Consider the following 20,883-nt stretch of genomic DNA (forward strand, 5'->3'; position numbering starts at 1 on the left):
CACAGTGTGGGCATTACAAATGACAAAAATGCGTTAGATTGGCACGCTGTGAATGCTGCTGGCTCAGAAGGTCGGACCATCTCAGAAATAAAAAAGACGTGGTCCTGACATAAAAGTGGAGGCCAAAAAGAGGCACCGTCGACGGTATTAACGAGATTGCCAAGGAGTTGAAGTGGGACAGGCAAAGCTTGGTTTCTGTGGGTGCTTCTCTGTAAAGCTGGGCCCACTACAGCACAGAGATCCAAGAGAACAGCTCTTGGTAATCGGAAACGGCTCATAAGCCACTCATCATCATTGGTCTCTCTCCGAATTCTTCAATTCGCCAAATCTTCCAACAGTGCCAAAGCAGCCATTGTGTATCATTACACATTGCAATTGCATAACTTTTTATAGTCACCCATTTGATTGTCAAAGCTACCCAATTGCGTAACATCTTCAGGTGTGGTGATTACCCTGATTGTAACTGACAATGACAGGGCCATTATCACATTGACAGTTCTGCGCAACGAACATGTAATAACGATATGCAGTTTGAAATCGGAAGTTTACATACACCAAATACATTTAAACTCAGCTTTTCACAATTCCTGACATTTAATCCTAGTAAATATTCCCTGTTTTAGGTCAGTCAGGATCACCACTTTATTTTAAGAATGTGAAATGTCAGAATAATAGCAGAGAGAATTATTCATTTCTACTTTTATTTCTTTCATCACATTCCCAGTGGGTCAGAAGTTTACAAAGACTCAATTAGTATTTTGTAGCATTGCCTTTAAATTGTTTAACTTCAGTCAAACAATAAGCTTCCCACAATAAGTTGGGTTAATTTTGGCCCATTCCTCCTGACAGAGATGGTGTAACTGAGTCAGGTTTGTAGGCCTCCTTGCTCGCACATGCTTTTTCAGTTCTGCCCACAAATGTTCTATAGGATGGAGGTCAGGACTTTGTGATGGCCACTCCAATACCTTGCCTTTGTTGTCCTTAAGCCATTTGCCACAACTTTGTAAGTATGCTTGGGGTCATTGTCCATTTGGAAGACCCATTTGCGATGTCTTGAAATGTTGCTTCAATAAGTCCACATAGTTTTCCTACAAGGGGATGCTGCCACCCCTGTTCTTCACGGTTGGGATGGTTTTCTTTGGCTTGCTAGCCTCCCCCTTTCCCTCCATACATAACAATGGTCATTATGGCCAAACAGTTCTATTTTAGTTTCATCATACCAGAGCACATTTCTCCAAAAAGTATGAACTTTGTCCAAACGTGCAGATGCAAACTGTAGTCTAGATTTTTTAAGGCGGTTTTGGAGCAGTGGCTTCTTCCTTACTGAGCGGCCTTTCAGGTTATTTGATATAGAACTCGTTTTACTGTGGATATTGTAAAGTCGTTCTTCATTTGTGGAAAGAGAGTCGGACCGAAATGCAGCGTGGTGGTTATCCATGACTTTAATGAACAAAGTGACACATGAAATAACTTACAAAATACAAAACAACAAACGGAACGTGAAACCTAATTACAGCCTATCTGGTGAAACTACACAGAGACAGGAACAATCACCCACGAAATACACAGTGAAACCCCGGCTACCTAAATACGGTTCCCAATCAGAGACAACGAGAATCACCTGACTCTGATTGAGAACCGCCTCAGACAGCCAAGCCCAAACAACACCCCTACTCAGCCACAATCCCAATAATACAAAAACCCCAATACGAAATACAACAACATAAACCCATGTCACACCCTGGCCTGACCAAATAATTAAAGAAAACACAAAATACTAAGACCAAGGCGTGACAGATATAGATACTTTTGTACCTGTTTCCTCCAACATCTTCCCAAGGTCTTTTGCTGTTGTTCTGGGATTGATTTGCACTTTTCGCACCAAATTACATTCATCTCTAGGAGACAGAACGCGTATCCTCCCTGAGCGGTATGACGACTGCGTGGTCCCACGGTGTTAATAATTGCGTACTATTGTTTGTACAGATGAACGTGGTACCTTCAGGCATTTGGAAATTGCTCCCAAGGATGAACCAGACTTGTGGAGGTCTACAATTTATTTTTCTGAGGTCTTGGCTGATTCATTTTGATTTTCCTATGATGTCAAGCAAATCATGTCAATTAGCCTATCAGAAGCTTCTAAAGCCATGACATCAATTTCTGGAATCTTCCAAGCTGTTTAAAGGCACATTCAACTTAGTGTAAACTTCTCACCCACTGGAATTGTGATACTGTGAGTTATAAGTGAAATAATTTGTCTGTAGATAACTGTTGGAAAAATTACATGTGTCATGCACAAAGTAGATGTCCTAACCGACTTGCCAAAACTATAGTTTGTTAACAAAAATTTGTGGAGTGGTTGAAAAACTAGTTTTAATGAGTCCAACATAAGTGTATGTAAACTTCTGACTTCAACTGTATGAAACAGTGAACAGTAAGACAAATTACGTTTAAACTGTTTCGTTTCGATACCTTAATCGGGCAGATACAAGTGCACATCATTATTTATGAGAATACATTTCATAACATGCAAGTGATGTTTAATAATTACAGATCCAATTTAATAAGATTTCCGATTAAACTGTACAACGTATTTGAGGGGTTCTTTTGCAAAAACAGATATCTCCATTTGTATTTATTATCCTAAAAAAAAAAAAATGTTTTATTTTGTGTGCACTCCAGGAAACTCTTCATATATAATATGTGAGAGGTAATATTTCCATTTATTTTACACAATGGTGTCAATTTCAAAGCGTTTCTCAAGTTTCATCCTTCAGCCATCGGAGTCGCAGTTTCTCATTTCTCCAGGTTATGTTTGTATGTATGGGTCAAAGTGTCTGTGGAGGAACGCACATTCTTCCTTCAAGTTATTTTGTAAAAATAAATCACAACGTTTGCTTCGAAAGTGGCGTACGTCTTCTTTTGTGCCCACGCAACATTTATAAAATGAGGCCCCAGGTCATCTGATGCAACATAAAGGCCTGATTCACGCAGTCTCCTCCGAACAGTTGATGTTGAGATGTGTCTGTTACTTGAACTCTGTTAAGCATTTATTTGGGATGCAATCTGAGGCTGGTAACTGCAATGAACTTATCCTCTGCAGCAGAGGTAGCTTTGGGTCATCCTTTCCTGTGGCGGTTCTAATGAGAGACAGTTTCATCATAGCGCTTGATGGTTTTTGCGACTGTACTTGAAGAAACTTTAAAAGTTCTTGAAATTTTCCATAGTGACTGACCAAGTTTTATTTATTTATGTATTGCTTAATTGAGCTGTTCTTGCCATAATATGGACTTGGTCTTTTGCCAAATAGGCCTATATTCTGTATACCAACCCCACCTTGTCACAACACAACTGATTGGCTCTAACTCATTAAGAAGGAAATAAATGCCACATATTAACTTTTAGCAAAGAACCCCACCTCATGATGCTGGTAGAGAGAATGTCAAGAATGTGGAAAGCTGTCATCAAGGCTAAGGGTGGCTACTTTGAAGAATCTCAAATATAAAATATATTTTGATTCGTTCAACACTTTTTTGCTTACTACATGATTCCATATGTGTTATATCATAGTTTTGATGTCTTCACTATTATTCTAAATGGTATAAAATAGTACAAATAAACAAAAACCCTTGAATGAGTAGGTGTCCAAACTTTCGACTGGTACTGTATTTGTTTGTAGGTAACACATGCATATTCAAGTATGTTCAAAAACAGACATTACATCAACAGTCCATGTCTATCCCATGTTTTCTGTCGGTTTCTAGCTTTAGTTACTTTCTATGTAAGTCTGAATGTGACTGAATTTCATATTCCTCCTGGTTAGGCCTCAGATCATGGTCCTGGTGAGCGTGGATGCAGAACATAATGTAGAGCAGCCCCGTCTGCTGTCCCTGACCAATCAGCTGAAAGCAGGAAAAGGCCTGACCATTGTGGGCACCTCGGTGGTAGGCACATACCTCAACAACCATGCAGAGGCCCAGCAGGCAGACCAGGTCAGTATTGTCTGAGACAAACACACAGACACACATACATACACTGATGAATGATTGATTAATAATTTAACACCCTGGTCTCTGCCCCTGCCCCTCTCCCACTGTGTGCTCCAGTCTCTGAGGAAGCTGATGGAGACAGAGAAGGTGAAGGGCTTCTCCCAGGTGGTGATCTCCTCCAACCTGAGGGATGGGACCTCCCACCTGATCCAGGTCGGGGGGCTGGGAGGCCTGAAGCACAACACTGTGCTGGTCAGCTGGCCACGCACCTGGAAACAGGCTGAGGACAACCTGCGCTTCAGGAACTTCATCGGTGAGTTAGAGAAGTCATTTTTCCATAGGCTAACTATGTTTTGGATGGTTTTGTGTGTTATCATCGTTATATGCAAACTCCTGTTCAATCTATTTGTAGAGGTGGTTAGGGAGACGACTGCAGCCAGCATGGCCCTGCTGGTCCCTAAGAACATTGCTGCCTACCCGTCCAATGGAGAGCGCTTCACTGAAGGCCACATTGATGTGTGGTGGATTGTCCATGATGGAGGCATGCTGATGCTGTTGCCCTTCCTTCTGCGTCAGCACAAGGTGGGAACCAACGGCCCTATTTGGACCCCATTTGGGCATTTGGAGAGATAGCACTTGCTACTGGGCACAGACGTCAATTCAATGTCTATTCCACGTTGTTTCAACTTAATTTCATTGCAATAATGTGGAAACAATGTTGATTCAACCAGTGTGTGCCCATTGGGATGCTTTTGGGTGTTGGTTATTGAGATATCAATCATAGACTTCCATGTGTTGACAGGTGTGGAGGAAGTGTAAGATGCGCATCTTCACCGTGGCCCAGATGGACGACAACAGCATCCAAATGAAGAAAGACCTGATCACCTTCCTGTATCACCTGCGTATTGATGCCGAGGTCGAGGTGGTGGAAATGGTGAGAGACAAAAACTAAAAACTATTATATGCTCTATAAATTGATTTACTGGTGAGTGTAATAGCAGTTCAGTCGAATACTGTGCATTGATATATGTTTTAACACCCATGTCCCTTTTTAGCATGACAGTGACATCTCAGCCTATACATATGAGAAGACTTTAGTGATGGAGCAGCGCTCCCAAATCCTAAAACAGATGCACCTCACCAAAAACGAGATGGAGAGAGAGGTAAGCCCTGACACATCCCATGTAATATGTACAGTATAATTCATACGTAGGTAGATTAATTTGATTTGATATTATCAGTGTAGTTGTTAGCGATCACCAAACAAAGTCCATAGTGTCCAAAAAAAAGCTCCTAAGCAGTTTCTCTAACACTTGTCATTACCAGCCATCATCACTCACTCAAATTGAAATGCCAGCAATAGGGCAAGGCAGCGTGTGAATGATTAGAATTACTGAGCTGGTTTTAAAATGTCATCTCTGTGTCTGCACTTGCCCAGTGTCATGTTCGTCGTACGGAGGAGACCAAGGCGCAGCGTGATGTGAATACATACTTTTAATGAAGACTAAGAACCCTTAACAAACTATACAAAAACAACAAACGTGACTCTAAATCATACTAGTGCAGACACAGGCACATAGACATAGACATAGACAATAACCCACGAAATACCCAAAGAAGATGGCTGCCTAAATATGGTTCCCAGTCAGAGACAACGATAAACTCCTGCCTCTAATTGAGAACCCCTCTAGGTAACCATAGACGTATATAAACACCTAGATGATTAAAAACATAAACCTACAAAGCCCCTAGACAGTACAAAAACACATACATCACCCATGTCACACCCTGACCTAACCAAACAAATAAAGAAAACAAAGAATACTAAGGTCAGGGCGTGACACCCAGTTTGATCTGTCTCATTAATCAAGAAAGCAGACTAAGCAACAATAACATATCAGGGAATCTAAGATACCCCGTGAGGATTTACAGAGTAACCTGTGTGATCTTACAAAGAAGTCTTCATTCTATAATGTCATGCATTTCTAAACATCTACTGAAAAACACATGCTAGATATTTATATACATCAAATCTGCTTTGTGTTGAGCAAATTATAATATTTCAAGTGTTGACACATTTCTTTTATGTGATTTTCTGAAGTGTTGTAACAGACACCCTCATATCTCGACTCAAACTCTCATGTTTGAACTCATTTTATCTGTTAAAAGTTAAAATCCCTTGTTGCTTTGACTGTCACAGATCCAGAGCATCACTGATTCATCCCGTGGTTCTATCCGTCGTAAGAACCCGTCTAACCTGCGGTCTCAGCAGAGCAGTGGGGAGCCAGCTGGAGTCAGCGTGGAAGAGAAACCGGAGGAGGAGGTACAGCAGTGTCATTTTACCTAACTCACTGACAGTGGAGGTCGGTGCCATTTAAGATTAGAGAATATAATACTTTTTTCATGAGCATGCCCTTGTTTCTATTGCAGCTAATTGGATGACTGTCATTCATATTCCATTCTCCCAGCTCAATGTAACAGTGATATGTTTAGGCTACTACATGATACTCAAATTTGCCCTATCATAAGGTTGCCACAACCAAACCTAAGAATGAAAGTTTGCAACACAGGTTTGCACACAGGTCAAGAGAAAAATGTGCCTGCATTTAGCTGATCTATTGTGTAATCATTAGTCCAACAGTTGCAAACGAGAGTTTCTATTGGACAAATTCAGGCATGTTTATCCCCGTTTCGTTCTGTTTGCTTCCATTTAAGAAACATTTTTTAACAGAATCTGTGGAATGAATACACGCGTAAACACGTTCACTTTCATATTAGCCATGTTGTGTTCCTTCTCGCATCTATGCACTCTCCTCCTCTCACCTTTTCCCTTTGCTTGTTGACTTCAATGCACAACACATCAGCTGTATGTGACCAGGTGAACAACCCTTCCAAGCCAAACCATATCCGCTGCACACAGCCGAGATCGTTGTCACCATATTAGCTAAAGTAACGTTATAGTTAACATAGCTAATAGAACTAATGCATTAGTAAACCCGCTACAATCATGCAGTAACGTTACAGTGTACAGTCATTAAGCAGTTTAGCACTTACACCGGCGGGCCCCGGTGGTAATAAATTAGTAAAACCAAAAGCTTACCTTGATTTGGAAGAGTTCCAGTGTTGTGTTGGATAGTCATAGCCAGCTAGCTAACATAACATCCCTCTCTTTGAGCGGAGTGTTAGAGTAGACTAAACTAGCTACTTTCATTTTGCTAGCTAATTTAGCTGTCATTTTGGAATAAATGAATTCGTTCCTAACTGTTCAACTATTGTCTTTCTCTATCTTTGATGCACTGCACTGCTAGCTAGCTGTAGCTTATGCTTTCTGTTCTAGATTCATTCTCTGATCCTTTGATTGGGTGGATTGGGTCATTTCATGCTGCAAGAGCTCTGACAGGTTGGAGGACGTCCTACGGAAGTTGACAAAATTACTGTTTAAGTCTATGGTAGGGGTTGAGAACCAATGTACCCAGAGGAGGACGGAAACTAGCTGTCCTCCAGCTACATCATGGTGCTACCCTACAGAGTGCCGTTGAGGCTAATGTAGACCTTCATTGCAAAACAATGTGTTTTAATCAATAATATGGTGATGTGAATATATTTAGTATAGTTTTATCTAAAAAGGAATTTAAAAAATAAAGTTTTCCCATTTTTATTTTTATTAAATTCACTGAGGAGAATGAGGAGCCTCCACTGCTCTTTGATAACCCTTTGTAGTATAATAATATAACATAATAATATATACCATTTAGCAGGCACTTTTATCCAAATCGACTTACATCCATGCGTGGATACATTTTACGTATGGGTGGTCCTGGGAATCAAACCTGCTATCCTGGGGTTGTAAGTGTCATGCTCAGCCAACTGAGGTGCAGAAGATTACTCTATCAGTCCTTCTTCATTCTGCTGTTTAAACTTTCTTCTTATTTCTCTGTTTTACTGTCTATCCTCTTTCTCATCTCTAGGCCTACTGCATTACCTAATCCTCTGTCCTCTGTCAAAATGCCAATTCTCTCTCTTTGACATTGTCCTCTGGTGTGTAGCATTTTAAGGGGATCTTTTCCTCTGCAGCATAAAGAAGTGATATGACAGAGCAGCGTCTTACATACTTGCTTTGCTAAAATGACCCAATTGTGCTTTCAACTCACTGCCTAGTGGTGGTCTGGTGTTTTTGATGTGTCACCCCAACCGACAGATGTCTCTTTCTTTCCTTCACCCTCTCACGTTGTCGTGCGGTGCCCTTCTCTTAGTCTGTGGCTGTCTCCCGCCCTAAACAGGTGCAGCTGATCCACAATAAGAATGCTACCCCCACCAGCCCCACGTCCCCCATCACGCCTGCAGGGGGAGTTGCCACCCCCGGGTCGGAGGTGCAGATGACCTGGACAGACAAGGCTGAGCACCAGGCCGCAGGAGCCCACCCAGAGCAGGGCGGGGTCAAAGACATCTTCAACATGAAGCCGTGAGTCTGCTTTCACTTTCACTTCCAATCACATTGTGTCCAAAGGCTTATGTGGGCATCAGCTGCTTCTAAAGTAAACCGAGGATAAGGAGAAAGTATTTATAGGTTGTTGCTGTTGGGGAGGAAGCGGCGCAGGTCCTAATCCAGGCACTTGTCATCTCCCGTCTGGATTACTGCAACTCGCTGTTGGCTGGGCTCCCTGCCTGTGCCATTAAACCCCTTCAACTCATCCAGAACGCCGCAGCCCGTCTGGTGTTCAACCTTCCCAAGTTCTCTCACGTCACCCCGCTCCTCCGTTCTCTCCACTGGCTTCCAGTTGAAGCTCGCATCCGCTACAAGACCATGGTGCTTGCCTACGGAGCTGTGAGGGGAACGGCACCTCAGTACCTCCAGGCTCTGATCAGGCCCTACACCCAAACAAGGGCACTGCGTTCATCTACCTCTGGCCTGCTCGCCTCCCTACCACTGAGGAAGTACAGCTCCCGCTCAGCCCAGTCAAAACTGTTCGCTGCCCTGGCCCCCCAATGGTGGAACAAACTCCCTCACGACGCCAGGACAGCGGAGTCAATCACCACCTTCCGGAGACACCTGAAACCCCACCTCTTTAAGGAATACCTAGGATAGGTTAAGTAATCCCTCTCACCCCACCCCCCCTAAGTTTTAGATGCACTATTGTTAAGTGACTGTCCCACTGGATGTCATAAGGTGAATGCACCAATTTGTAAGTCACTCTGGATAAGAGCGTCTGCTAAATGACTTAAATGTAAATGTAAATGTAAATGGTTTAAACTAGTTTCAGGAGTAATGGCCCAAAAGTTTGAAAGGCTTTTAGTGTCATCCGCACAGCACAACTTCTCAATGTATCTTCAGTATTGTAAAGAGTCATCTTTGCATTGTCATTCTCTTCTTACCATGCTGCAGGGAGTGGGAGAGCCTGTAAGTATTACATTGTCATGAGGTTTACATTTCTTTCATGCAAAAATAGCAGTAATGACACAACATCCACCCTGTACTGTATTCCCTCTTCACCTGTCTGTCCCATTAGGAACCAGTCCAACGTGAGGCGCATGCACACAGCTCTGAGGCTCAACGAGGTCATCATGAAGAAGTCCAAGGATGCCAAACTGGTTCTGCTGAACATGCCCGGACCACCCAAGAACCACATGGGAGAGGAAAATTGTATCCTATCACTTCTTTGGCATGATGCATCATATTATAGCCTACCATATTATATGATATTATAACATTATGTGGCTTATACTGTCATTTAAGTAAGTGAAACCAAAGGGCTATACAAGATAGCAAATAGCTAGCATGAATAGACTATGAACGCTAGTTGTGAAAACTTGCATATTCCTTAACTCTAATCATCTGTCAGATATGGAGTTCCTCGAGGTCCTCACTGAGGGTCTCAACCGGGTCCTCCTAGTACGTGGGGGTGGACGTGAGGTCATCACCATCTACTCCTGAGAAAACAACCTCAAATCAAAACATCAACCCCCCCCACCACCCACTCACCTAGCATCTTAATGGTTTATGGCCCCTGCTTCCATTCCCCCTACACTTTTACTCCCATCACATCCCTCACATCCCACTAACCCCTCCTCAGACACACACACACACACACACTCATAACATATCAGCTCACTTTGCACCACGTAGTTAGTACCCCCCCCCCCCCCTAAATTCTCTTTTACTATCAGTCACCCCTACCAGCTTTATGGCTGCTCCTCCCATCATCTAGAAAGCTGTGGCATCAACCTGTTTATGCTATTTTATGGCTATCAGATCACTAGATGCCAAATGGCACATGAGTTTCTCCTTATACTGAGGAGTGGACATATCCCAAAGACAAATTATTCCCCAAACTAAAAGTATTTGTATTCTGTTTGGTAGCGCCAATGTCTTTGTTCTGTTTGTCCTTGTGTTTTATTTGACCTGTCTGTCAATATGGTTGCTTTTCTTCTTCTTTTTGTAGGGATGTGGGTTACTTGCAAGAGAGAGATTGATATCTTCTCATTGCTGGTCTATTTTATTTCTTACTTGTATTTATTCATCTGTTCCTGTATTTAGAGGATACACTTCATATCTTTTTCTCTTTTTGTTGTTGTGCGTTAGTTGTTTTAATGTAATGTACGATATGATGTGTTGAGGGAAGGGGATGGGTTGAGAATTCATCAATCATCATCAGCATGTTTTCCTATGGATTTTCACCTTGGGGACAAGGTCAGTTGACGAATCCTGAGCAGCAGCACAGTCTATATCAATTTGAAGGAAGGAAGGATAACTGCATGCATAGGCACAGCACACAGTGACGTGTGGAGGAGGCAAACTGCTACTAGGATGCTGTTGTCAGGGTTGAGGTCAACTTCATACCAGTCAGTTCACAGACGGGAGTTGAAATGTAATCAATGAATTGAATGGATTTACATTTCTCATTGAACTCACTGAATTCTGATGGTTGGTGTTGATTACTGTAAATAGTGTGGTTTGTCCTATCATTTAATACATACTATTACCAGCTGCACCTGATGCTCCTCCTGATCAGTGGCTAGTGCTGACAAGACTTTTAGGTGGCATAAACTATTGTTATTACAGTTATACAACTGTAAGGAGAAACCCTGAAATGTATTGATATAAAGTAGATATGGATGTCAAGAAACTACTGTGTTATAATCTAAAACAAAAGTCCATGTGTTTGAAACTACAATATCAAACGGCAACAATGTTAATATATTACCATGTAGTCTACATTAGAACATGTAAATTGCTAATTTAGAGACACTCATAAATGTATCATGTTTGTGATACACTGATATATTTGAGTAAATACCTCTGTTTTACTTTGTCATCATTTGGTTTACACTAATTCCAGTCTAGAAATGTGAATTATACAATTCTTGCCAAATACAAATATACAAATTGTGCCATAGGACAATAAATAACTTTTTGATACAAACCTCTTTTTAGTACAAAGGCAAAACTGTGTAGTGAATGAACAAACTATGCTTTAGATGGAAATTAGCAGTGCAATTACAACTGGTTTGAATGGATAGTTTTGAAGCCAGTGCAAATCTTAACAACCTTGGACTAGAATGGGAAGAAACCATTTATTGTCAGTGTGGCACAGCTATTTATTTGTGAAAATATAATATGAATCCCTATGTTCTGCATATTTACAAGGGTATGTCTAAAGAATCAACCTTGGAATAATACATTAATCATGTTCATTATTTTTGTAAACAAATATTATACAGATATATGTACATACAGGTCGACCTCATATTTGCAAGTATGTAACATTTCTGTGCACTGGATGGCACTGTTGAACACGTGATAAAACACAGGATATATGATATACATTTGTATGATATTGTTTTCAGAAGAAAATGATTTAATTCAACTTACTGAATAGTTTACCTAAAAACAATATATTTTGTGTGTGATGTACACTGTATTATGTGAAGGATATTCTTTATCTAACATATTAGGACATATTATAGATGTTCAAAAAAAAATTAAAGCTGCTATTCTGATTCATGTGTAACTATTGAACCAAAAATAAAAATTTAAGAAGTCTATTAATCAGATTGGGGACTAGGAAGGGTATACAGGGTTTGAGTTACTTGGGTAGCAAGACAGGGATGTTTGACACTAGTCAGTGGTTTTCAACACTGTCCTTGAGGTTCAACAGTCAGCTACAGTTTGCTCCAGCAAATCACATAGTTCATGAAGTTATTGACCTGGACATGACGCTGTTTTCTTTGTGAAAAGATATGAAAAAAATTCATAGCTGACATTAGTCAATCAACATCTCCACTGAGCATTGTTTAGTTGGAGAAAATGTAGATTCAAGCCACAAAACAATATTTTGAACTTGTTATTGAAGGGCAGGTCTAAGGGCAGATGAAAATATATACGTATAATCCTTCATGGAGTTTATTTGAGATATTATTAAATATTCAGCTGTTACCCAAATATATTTTAAAGTATGCTGAAATCAGTGAGGGGACAGACCTATTTAGGTTTTTGACTGGTCCCGGAGTAAGACACTCCGTGTTTGTTGACAGCTCTAAGCTGAGGGAGAGGTGATGAGGTTTGGGGTTAGATAGTGGTAGATAGTTATCCTCAGTCAGCACACTTGGCACACAAATACTACAGAAAAACTAAATAATATAATCTTGGAAATATTTAACTATACAATCTATAATAGTATTGAAGTAAAATAAAAAATACTATAACGTATATACAGTAACTGGACATATGAATATGATATGACTTGTTTAAAAGTTGATGGTTGAAAACAATGTATTTTTATATTCCTGTTGGCATGGTGTTTGTAACAGTAGTTTCATATCCTTTTAGACAGGAGTTGGTTAGTTGTCATGGAGGACAAGACACGTAGCTCACAGTTGTGTCACTTTTCTTCTCACTAAACTGTTTTGTTTTTTGGTGATAAATGAATGCGTGAAGAAAATTGTCCAAGGTTTATCTTTTGAGTTCAAAATAGGTAGTTGATATGTCTCAGATATCCCAGACCTAGGGCAAGAGCTGGAACATTGTTTACATTGTGGGAGGCAACCTGTTTGCCTAGGGAAACTAGTAATTGAGTCTATATGTTCGGCCTCAGTCATTATTTAACTACAGAAAACATGAAAAGATATGGAGATTTGGAGCTGTGGAATATGATTTGAGTGTTAAAACTCGGGTATATATGCAATACAAACCTACTGTAAACCTAAAACACAAGACATTTCTTGGACATACACTGCTGTTCAAAAGTTTGGGGTCACCAAGAAATTTCTTTGTTTTTGAAAGAAATTCACATTTTTTGTCCATTAAAATAACACAGAATTGATCTAAATACAGTGTAGACATTGTTAATGTTGTAAATGACTATTGTAGCTGGAAACGAGAGATTTTTAATGGAGTATCTACATAGGCGTACAGAGGCCCATTATCAGCAACCATCATTCCAGACACTCTAATGTACTTGTCCTCTTGCTCAGTTATGCACCGGAGCCTCCCACTCCTCTTTCTATTCTGGTTAGAGCCCGTTTGCTCTATTCTGTGAATGTAGTAGTACACAGCGTTGTACGAGAACTTCTGTTTCTTGGCAATTTCTCACATGGAATAGCATTCATTTCTCAGGAGAAGAATAGACTGACAAGTTTCAGAAGAAAGTTACTTGTTTCTGGCCACTTTGATTCTGTAATCGAACCCACAAATGCTGATGCTCCAGATTCTAAACTAGTCTAAAGAAGATATTGTATTGCTTCTTTAGTCAGGACAACAGTTTTGCGCTGTGCTAACATAATTGCAAAAGGGTTTTAAAATTATAAACTTTGATTAGCTAACACTATGTGCCATTGGAACACAGGAGTGATGGTTGCTGATAATGGGCCTCTGTACGCCTATGTAGATATTCAATAAAAAAAATCTGCCGTTTCCAGCTACAATATTAATTTGCAACATTAACCATGTCTACACTGTATTTCGGATAAATTTTATGTTATTAAAATGGACAAAAATGTTGTTTTTCTTTCAAAAACAAGGACATTTCTAATTGACCCCAGATGTTTGAACAGTAGTGTATATACAGTGGGGCAAAAAAGTATTTAGTCATCACATTGTATGATTTTTAATTAATTTATTTGCAAATTATGGTGGAAGATAAGTATTTGGTCAATAACAAAAGTTTCTCAATACTTTGTTATATACCCTTTGTTAGCAATGACAGAGGTCAAACGTTTTCTGTAAGTCTTCACAAGGTTTTCACACACTGTTGCTGGTATTTTGGCCCATTCCTCCATGCAGATCTCCTCTAGAGCAGTGATGTTTTGGGGCTATTGCTGGGCAACACGGACTTTCAACTCCCTCCAAAGATTTTCTATGGGGTTGAGATCTGGAGACTGGCTAGGCCACTCCAGGACCTTGAAATGCTTCTTACGAAGCCCCTGTCTTACGAAGCCACTGTCATTGTCATGCTGAAAGACCCAGCCACGTTTCATCTTCAATGCCCTTGCTGATTGATGGAAGGAGGTTTTCACTTAAAATCTCACGATACATGGCCCCATTCATTCTTTCATTTACATGGATGAGTCGTCCTGGTCCCTTTGCAGAAAAACAGCCCCAAAGCATGATGTTTCCACCCCCATGCTTCACAGTAGGTATGGTGTTCTTTGGATGCAACTCAGCATTCTTTGTCCTCCAAACACGACGAGTTGAGTTTTTACCAAAAAGTTTTATTTTGGTTTCATCTGACCATATGACATTCTCCCAATCTTCTTCTGGATCATCCTAATGTTCTCTAGCAAACTTCATACGGGCCTGGACATGTACTGGCTTAAGCAGGGAACACGTCTGGCACTGCAGGATTTGAGTCCCTGGCGGCGTAGTGTTACTGATGGTAGGCTTTGTTACTTTGGTCCCAGCTCTCTGCAGGTCATTCACTACGTCCCCTGGGATTTTTGCTCACCGTTCTTGTTATCATTTTGACCCCACGGGGTGAGATCTTGCGTGGATCCCCAGATCGAGGGAGATTATCAGTGGTCTTGTATGTCTTCCATTTTTTAATAATTGCTCCCACCGTTGATTTCTTCAAACCAAGCTGCTTACCTGTTGCAGATTCAGTCTTCCCAGCCTGGTGCAGGTCTACAATTTTGTTTCTGGTATCCTTTGACAGCTCTTTGGTCTTGGCCATAGTGGAGTTTGGAGTGTGACTGTTTGAGGTTGTGGACAGATGTCTTTTATACTGATAACAAGTTCAAACAGGTGCCATTAATACAGGTAACGAGTGGAGGACAGAGGAGCCTCTTAAAGAAGAAGTTACAAGTCTGTGAGAGCCAGAAATCTTGCTTGTTTGTAGGTGACCAAATACTTATTTTTTGCACCATAATTTGCACATAAATTCATAAAAAATCCTACAATGTGATTTTCTGGATTTTGTTTCTCATTTTGTCTGTCATAGTGTACCTATGATGAAAATTACAGGCCTCTCTCATCTTTTTAAGTGGGAGAACTTGTACAACTGGTGGCTGACTAAATACTTTTTTGCCCCACTGTATTTATTGGAAATTGATATTTTGTCAGAATAGGAGCTGTGTCCATCCCCATATCAACAGTTTGACATGGACGAAAAATGTTGTCCGGCCTTGCGAGTACACTCATGAGCCTACTGATATTGCATGAGGACTATGTTTAAATTACTGCATTCTTCTGAATCAAGTAGATCCGTCCATTTATGTGCGTGGGGTTATTGGGTACAGGAGATGGCAAGTGCTGGAGCCATAGAACTATAGAGCTTAAATATCTATGGTTGGAAAATGACTGTGCGTTGGCACACGGATGTATGTTGTGCAGATAATGTGTATGTTTGGCTACACTATGGCTCTTAGATATGTGGTTTCTAAAGACACATAAGATTTCCCCTATAACCTACCAATCTACTGATCCACCAGCAGTGTGACTGTGGTAGTTAATAATATTATCAAAGACAACAAAACCATGGCTTCCACCATTGGCAGCGGTCAGAGAGACCTTTACAGAATGGTATCACATTCCCATGTTTGATGACTCGATCTCTAGAAGTGAGAGGGATTTCAGTGACATAATTGTTGCAGTAAAGCTGCCATCCTTCAGGTGTTTACAAAGTATCATGTCCCAATATACATTAGAATCCTTCTCTACAGCAAAAAAAAAAGATGTCAGATAATTTACATCCATTTTTTAACAGGGTGTGAAAAGGGCTCTCGAATCCATGTATTCTTACCATGTTACATTGGACCTTGCCTTGCTGACTACATTGAAACTATGAGATATGAAAGTGTTAATCAGGAATGCACTTCTGTTTACAACCCTGTAAAATAACTTGACCAATTTAATTAGACCACCGCTTAATTAATGTAGAATCCAACATGTTATATTGCTGCGTGGCTATTTGTGTCAGTCCAAAGCAGATACAGGCATTGCACTGTGATAGTTTTAGCGCATATGTGCACAAATGTGAATAACTGTGATTTGTTCAATGCATGCAAGCAATGTACACTGAGTGTACAAAACATGAAGAATATTCGGCAGGGCATAGACTCTACAAGGTGTCGAAAGTGTTCCACAAGGATGCTGGCTCACATTGACACCAATGCTTCCCACAGTTATGTCAAGTTAGCTGGATGTCCTTTTGGTGGTGGACCATTTTTGAAAGACACAGGAAACTGTTTAGCTTGATAAACCCAGCAGCGTTGCAGTTCTTGACACAAAACGGTGTGCCTGTTACCTTCTACCATACCCTGTTCAAAGGCACTTAAATATTTTGTCTTGTCCATTCACCCACTGAGTGGCACACATACACAATCCATGTCTCAATTGTCCTAAGGCTTAAAAATCATACTTTAGCCTGTGTCCTCTCCTTCATCTACACGGTTTGAAGTGAAATCACCAAGGGATCATAGCTTTCACCTGGATTCACCTGGTCAGTCTATGTCATGGAAAGAGCAGGTGTTCTTAATGTTTTGTTCACTCAGTGCATACTACAGTTTGTTTCTGCAATGTAATATTAATTTATTTATTTTACAATTTCAATAAAGAATTTGGCCACAAGTATTTCATTAACAGTGTGAAACTAATCACAGGGTCAAATAAATGCAATGGTCCTACTGAGCATATTTTACACATGTTAATTTAGATTGAAAATGTATTATTATGCAATTATTTAACTACACCACATTTGCCCCCCAAAACAATTATGTTAAGTTGCACACATCAGCTGCTTCCAGTGTAGTGTAATCATTAAAGTCACAAGGGAAATAAAACTTAATTCAATCATAACATTTGAAGGGCTATTCAGTCCAAGGGAATTTAGACACGTAATTATTTTTAGAGAACGTTCCTCCATATCTGTGTCTCACATGACACCCTTTATTTGCAAATATGTGCATATTTGGACTTGTTCAAAATGTGTGCACTATATTTTTAATGGGGTGTCATTTGAAATATACCCCATGCTCCCATTTTATGTAATAATTCCAATGGCTGTTCTGCACAACTACCCCATACTCTTCTAAAATAACAATTGTTTTCCATACAGACCGATTCTTGATTAAGCAAGGAACTTTTTAGTTGTTTTCACTGAGGATGATACATAGTGTGAGTGGGATTTGGTAGCTTTTACTGAGAATGCACTACTGTGTGTTCAGTATTCTGGTTCCCTCAGACTTTAGAACCTAGTATATGCATGTAGGTGTGTCGTTTTCATGACAGTAAAGTAAACCTCAACACATTGTATTAATGTTGAATAAGCCTCCTTTTTTAGAAGGTAGAATATTTGTGCAACCCTCATGATTCCTTCATCATCTCGAGAAGTGTGGGCACTTAATGCGAGCAAGAAAAAAAAACAAGAACTAGTGTTTCTAAATCTTCACTTATGATACTGTATTTATACTTGGTCCATAAGAGCATTGTAACGCATTTTTAAAGGTACAACTTGATGTAGATCTAAAGATAGCTATATTGATTAGTAGGTGTTTTGTGTTCACAATTTTATGTTCACTCTCCTAGCAACAAAAGTGATGATGTAGAGTAGAAATGTAGTGGTGTGTGTGTGTGCGTGCGTGCGTGTGTGTGCGTGCGTGCGTGTGTGTGTGCATGCGTGCTTGTGCGTGTGTGTTAGAGATGACGGTGTATGTACCTGTAAGGAAAGGATAAAGACATAACATCTGTAAATACATCAATAACTATCGAATTAGAACCTAGATGTTTCATTTGTGTGTCAATGCAAGTTGAATATTTTACAGATATAGACATATGTATTATCTATTGTGTTCAATAAGGATATATAAACAGTTGTTTTACCATGTTGTTTTACCATGTCAAAGGCTTATACATCAACAATGGTTAATGGTTTCCTCAAACCATTTATGTACAAAATGCAATAAACTAAAGTAATTTTATTACAACTTTGCTTGCAGGTATATTCTTTGTTTATTATCAAACTATTGAGGGTCTCACTAAACACAAAAAATGCTCATCTTTAGTCCAGTGACATTTCATAGACAGAGAAATACTTTGACTTGTGCTTAGTGCAGTATCGGTGATCTTTATCTGTCTATATTAGTTACTATGCTGTTAATAAGCAGTAATGTATTACAAAAGTGTCATGTTACAACACCTAATAGGAAGTGCACATGCGCACTATTGGGCTGGGGGCCGTATTTCCTTTTTGATTAATTTATTCATCTTTTTTTCCCATTTTTTAAATTTAGTTTAATTTGTTTAAAAAAAATGTTATAATACAAAATGATCAACAACTTACATCGCTACATCAAACATGTCTAACAAAACAAAACACAGGTATGAACAAGAAAATATTAAATACATACAAAAAATAAAATATACAGTATATACAGTATATAGATCTAAAATATATATTATTTTATCTACACACAATCACCAAAATGACAAAGCGAAAACATTTTTTGCAAATGTATTAAAAATAGGTGCATCCTGTTTCCATTGATCATCCTTGAGATGTTTCTAACTGTGGTAAATTCAATTGATTGGACATGTGTCCGTCATAATAATTAAGCTTTTGCAATAGCATTTTGACTTTCAACAGTTCAGTATCTCTAATGAAAAGTTGAGAGCCCCAACATAATGGCAAATGGGATCTTTTATAGCAAAGATCCACCCCCCCCTAGACGACATGACAAACCACAGGTCTTAGGAACTTACACAAAGAAAAACTTTACTTCAGAGAGGAGTATCCCCTAGCCAGACAGAGTTGGCTATAAATTATCGTTCAGTTTGGTCTCCTAAACAAAGCTCTTATTTCGTCCTTGGTACAAAATGGTACCCCCACCCTATGATATATATCAAATTGTCATTTAGATACAACCAATTCTAAATACAAGCTTACGGAGAGGAGAGTGAGGCTATAGGTTAAGATAGGGGCAACAAAAGAGGGAGCATAGAATGATTCCATACCCTGCCATCCTCCTCTCCCCAATGGGAAAAGTAGAGAGTGACTGGCACACAGACACAGTGGAGCAAAAAATATGTTTACACATGATGACACCTTGACCTCTCCCCTCTCTGCGGCCCAAGCAACTTAGTCCTGACATAGAACAGATACTGCAACCCCGCCACAGTATTATACAAAAATAACATTCTGATGAGATGTAACTTACACACATATGATGAATATAAAACATCTCACCTATGTTACCACCTAATTGTGATTATTCCCCAACGATCCATGAAGACTCTTCCAAGAGCTCGCCGCCTGGCCTAACTGAGCAATCAGGGGAGAAGGGTCTTGGTCAGGGAAGTGACCAAGAACCCAATGGTCACTCTGACAGAGCTCCAGAGTTCCTCTGTGGAGATGAGAGAAGCATGGTGGTGGCAGCATCATGGTGTGGGGATGTTTTTCAGCAGCAGGGACTGGGAGACTAGTCAGGATCGAGGGAAAGATTAACGGAGCAAAGTACATAGAGATCCTTGATGAAAACCTGCTCCAGAGCGCTCAGGACCTCAGACCGGGGTGAAGGTTCACCTTCCAACAGGATAACAGTCCTAAGCACACAGCCAAGACAACGCAGGAGTGGCTTCAGGACAAGTCTCTGAAATTCCTTGAGTGGCCCAGCCAGAGCCCTGGTTTCAACCCAACCTAACATCTCTGGAGAGACCTGAAAATAGCTGTGCAGCAATGCTCCGCATCCAACCTGAAAGGGCTTGAGAGGACCTTCAGAGAAGAGTGGGTGAAACTCCCCAAATACAGGTGTGCCAAGCTTGTAGCGGCATATCCAAGAAGACTTGATGGTGTAATTGCTGCCAAAGGTGTTTCAACAATGTACTGAGTAAAGGGTCTGAATACTTATGTAAATGTGATCTTTTTTTAATACAAATGAGCAAAGATTTCTAAAAAAAAAAAATCTTTGTCATTGTGTGGTAGATTGATGAGGGAAAAAACAAACAATTTAATTCATTTTAGAATAAGGCTGTAACGTAGCAAAATGTAGAAAAAGTCAAGTGGTCTGAATAATTTCCGAATGCACTGTTTATACATCAGTGGTGGTCAGTGCCATTTCAAATGAGAGAGGACAACAACAAAAGAATTCATGAGCATGGCCTTATTTCTATTACAGCATATTGGATGACTGTCATTCATATTCCATTCACCCAGATAAATGTAACAGCAATCGCTTCAGGCTACTATATGATACTCAAATGTTCCCTATACCCATCGTGAGGTTGCTACAACCTAGCCTATGAATGAAAGTTTTCAACGTAGGTGCACACAGGTTGAGAGACAAATTTGATGTGACACACAGTGACACATGGACAGACAGTGACATTCAATACCGCCTTGCACACTCTTGCCTGCATCTTGATGATTATGGGTGTAATCATTAGTCCAACAGTTGCAAAAGAGAGTTT

General features: G+C 40.0%; 1 protein-coding gene across 1 annotated transcript in view; it reads left to right on the top strand.

The window, feature by feature from the left end:
• Nucleotides 1-13,305, top strand: part of LOC124031663 (solute carrier family 12 member 5-like) — a 137,342-nt gene extending 124,037 nt beyond the window's left edge. Inside the window, exons 17-26 of the mRNA XM_046343187.1 lie at nucleotides 3,824-3,992; nucleotides 4,107-4,302; nucleotides 4,402-4,571; nucleotides 4,792-4,923; nucleotides 5,045-5,152; nucleotides 6,190-6,312; nucleotides 8,270-8,451; nucleotides 9,373-9,387; nucleotides 9,497-9,630; nucleotides 9,830-13,305. Coding sequence (XP_046199143.1) covers nucleotides 3,824-3,992; nucleotides 4,107-4,302; nucleotides 4,402-4,571; nucleotides 4,792-4,923; nucleotides 5,045-5,152; nucleotides 6,190-6,312; nucleotides 8,270-8,451; nucleotides 9,373-9,387; nucleotides 9,497-9,630; nucleotides 9,830-9,921 — 1,321 coding nt within the window. The 3' untranslated portion in view covers nucleotides 9,922-13,305. The remainder of the gene's footprint in view (nucleotides 1-3,823; nucleotides 3,993-4,106; nucleotides 4,303-4,401; nucleotides 4,572-4,791; nucleotides 4,924-5,044; nucleotides 5,153-6,189; nucleotides 6,313-8,269; nucleotides 8,452-9,372; nucleotides 9,388-9,496; nucleotides 9,631-9,829) is intronic.
• Nucleotides 13,306-20,883: the final 7,578 nt, after the last annotated feature.

Source organism: Oncorhynchus gorbuscha, linkage group LG03, assembly GCF_021184085.1.
Source record: "Oncorhynchus gorbuscha isolate QuinsamMale2020 ecotype Even-year linkage group LG03, OgorEven_v1.0, whole genome shotgun sequence".
Classification (NCBI taxonomy): domain Eukaryota; kingdom Metazoa; phylum Chordata; class Actinopteri; order Salmoniformes; family Salmonidae; genus Oncorhynchus; species Oncorhynchus gorbuscha.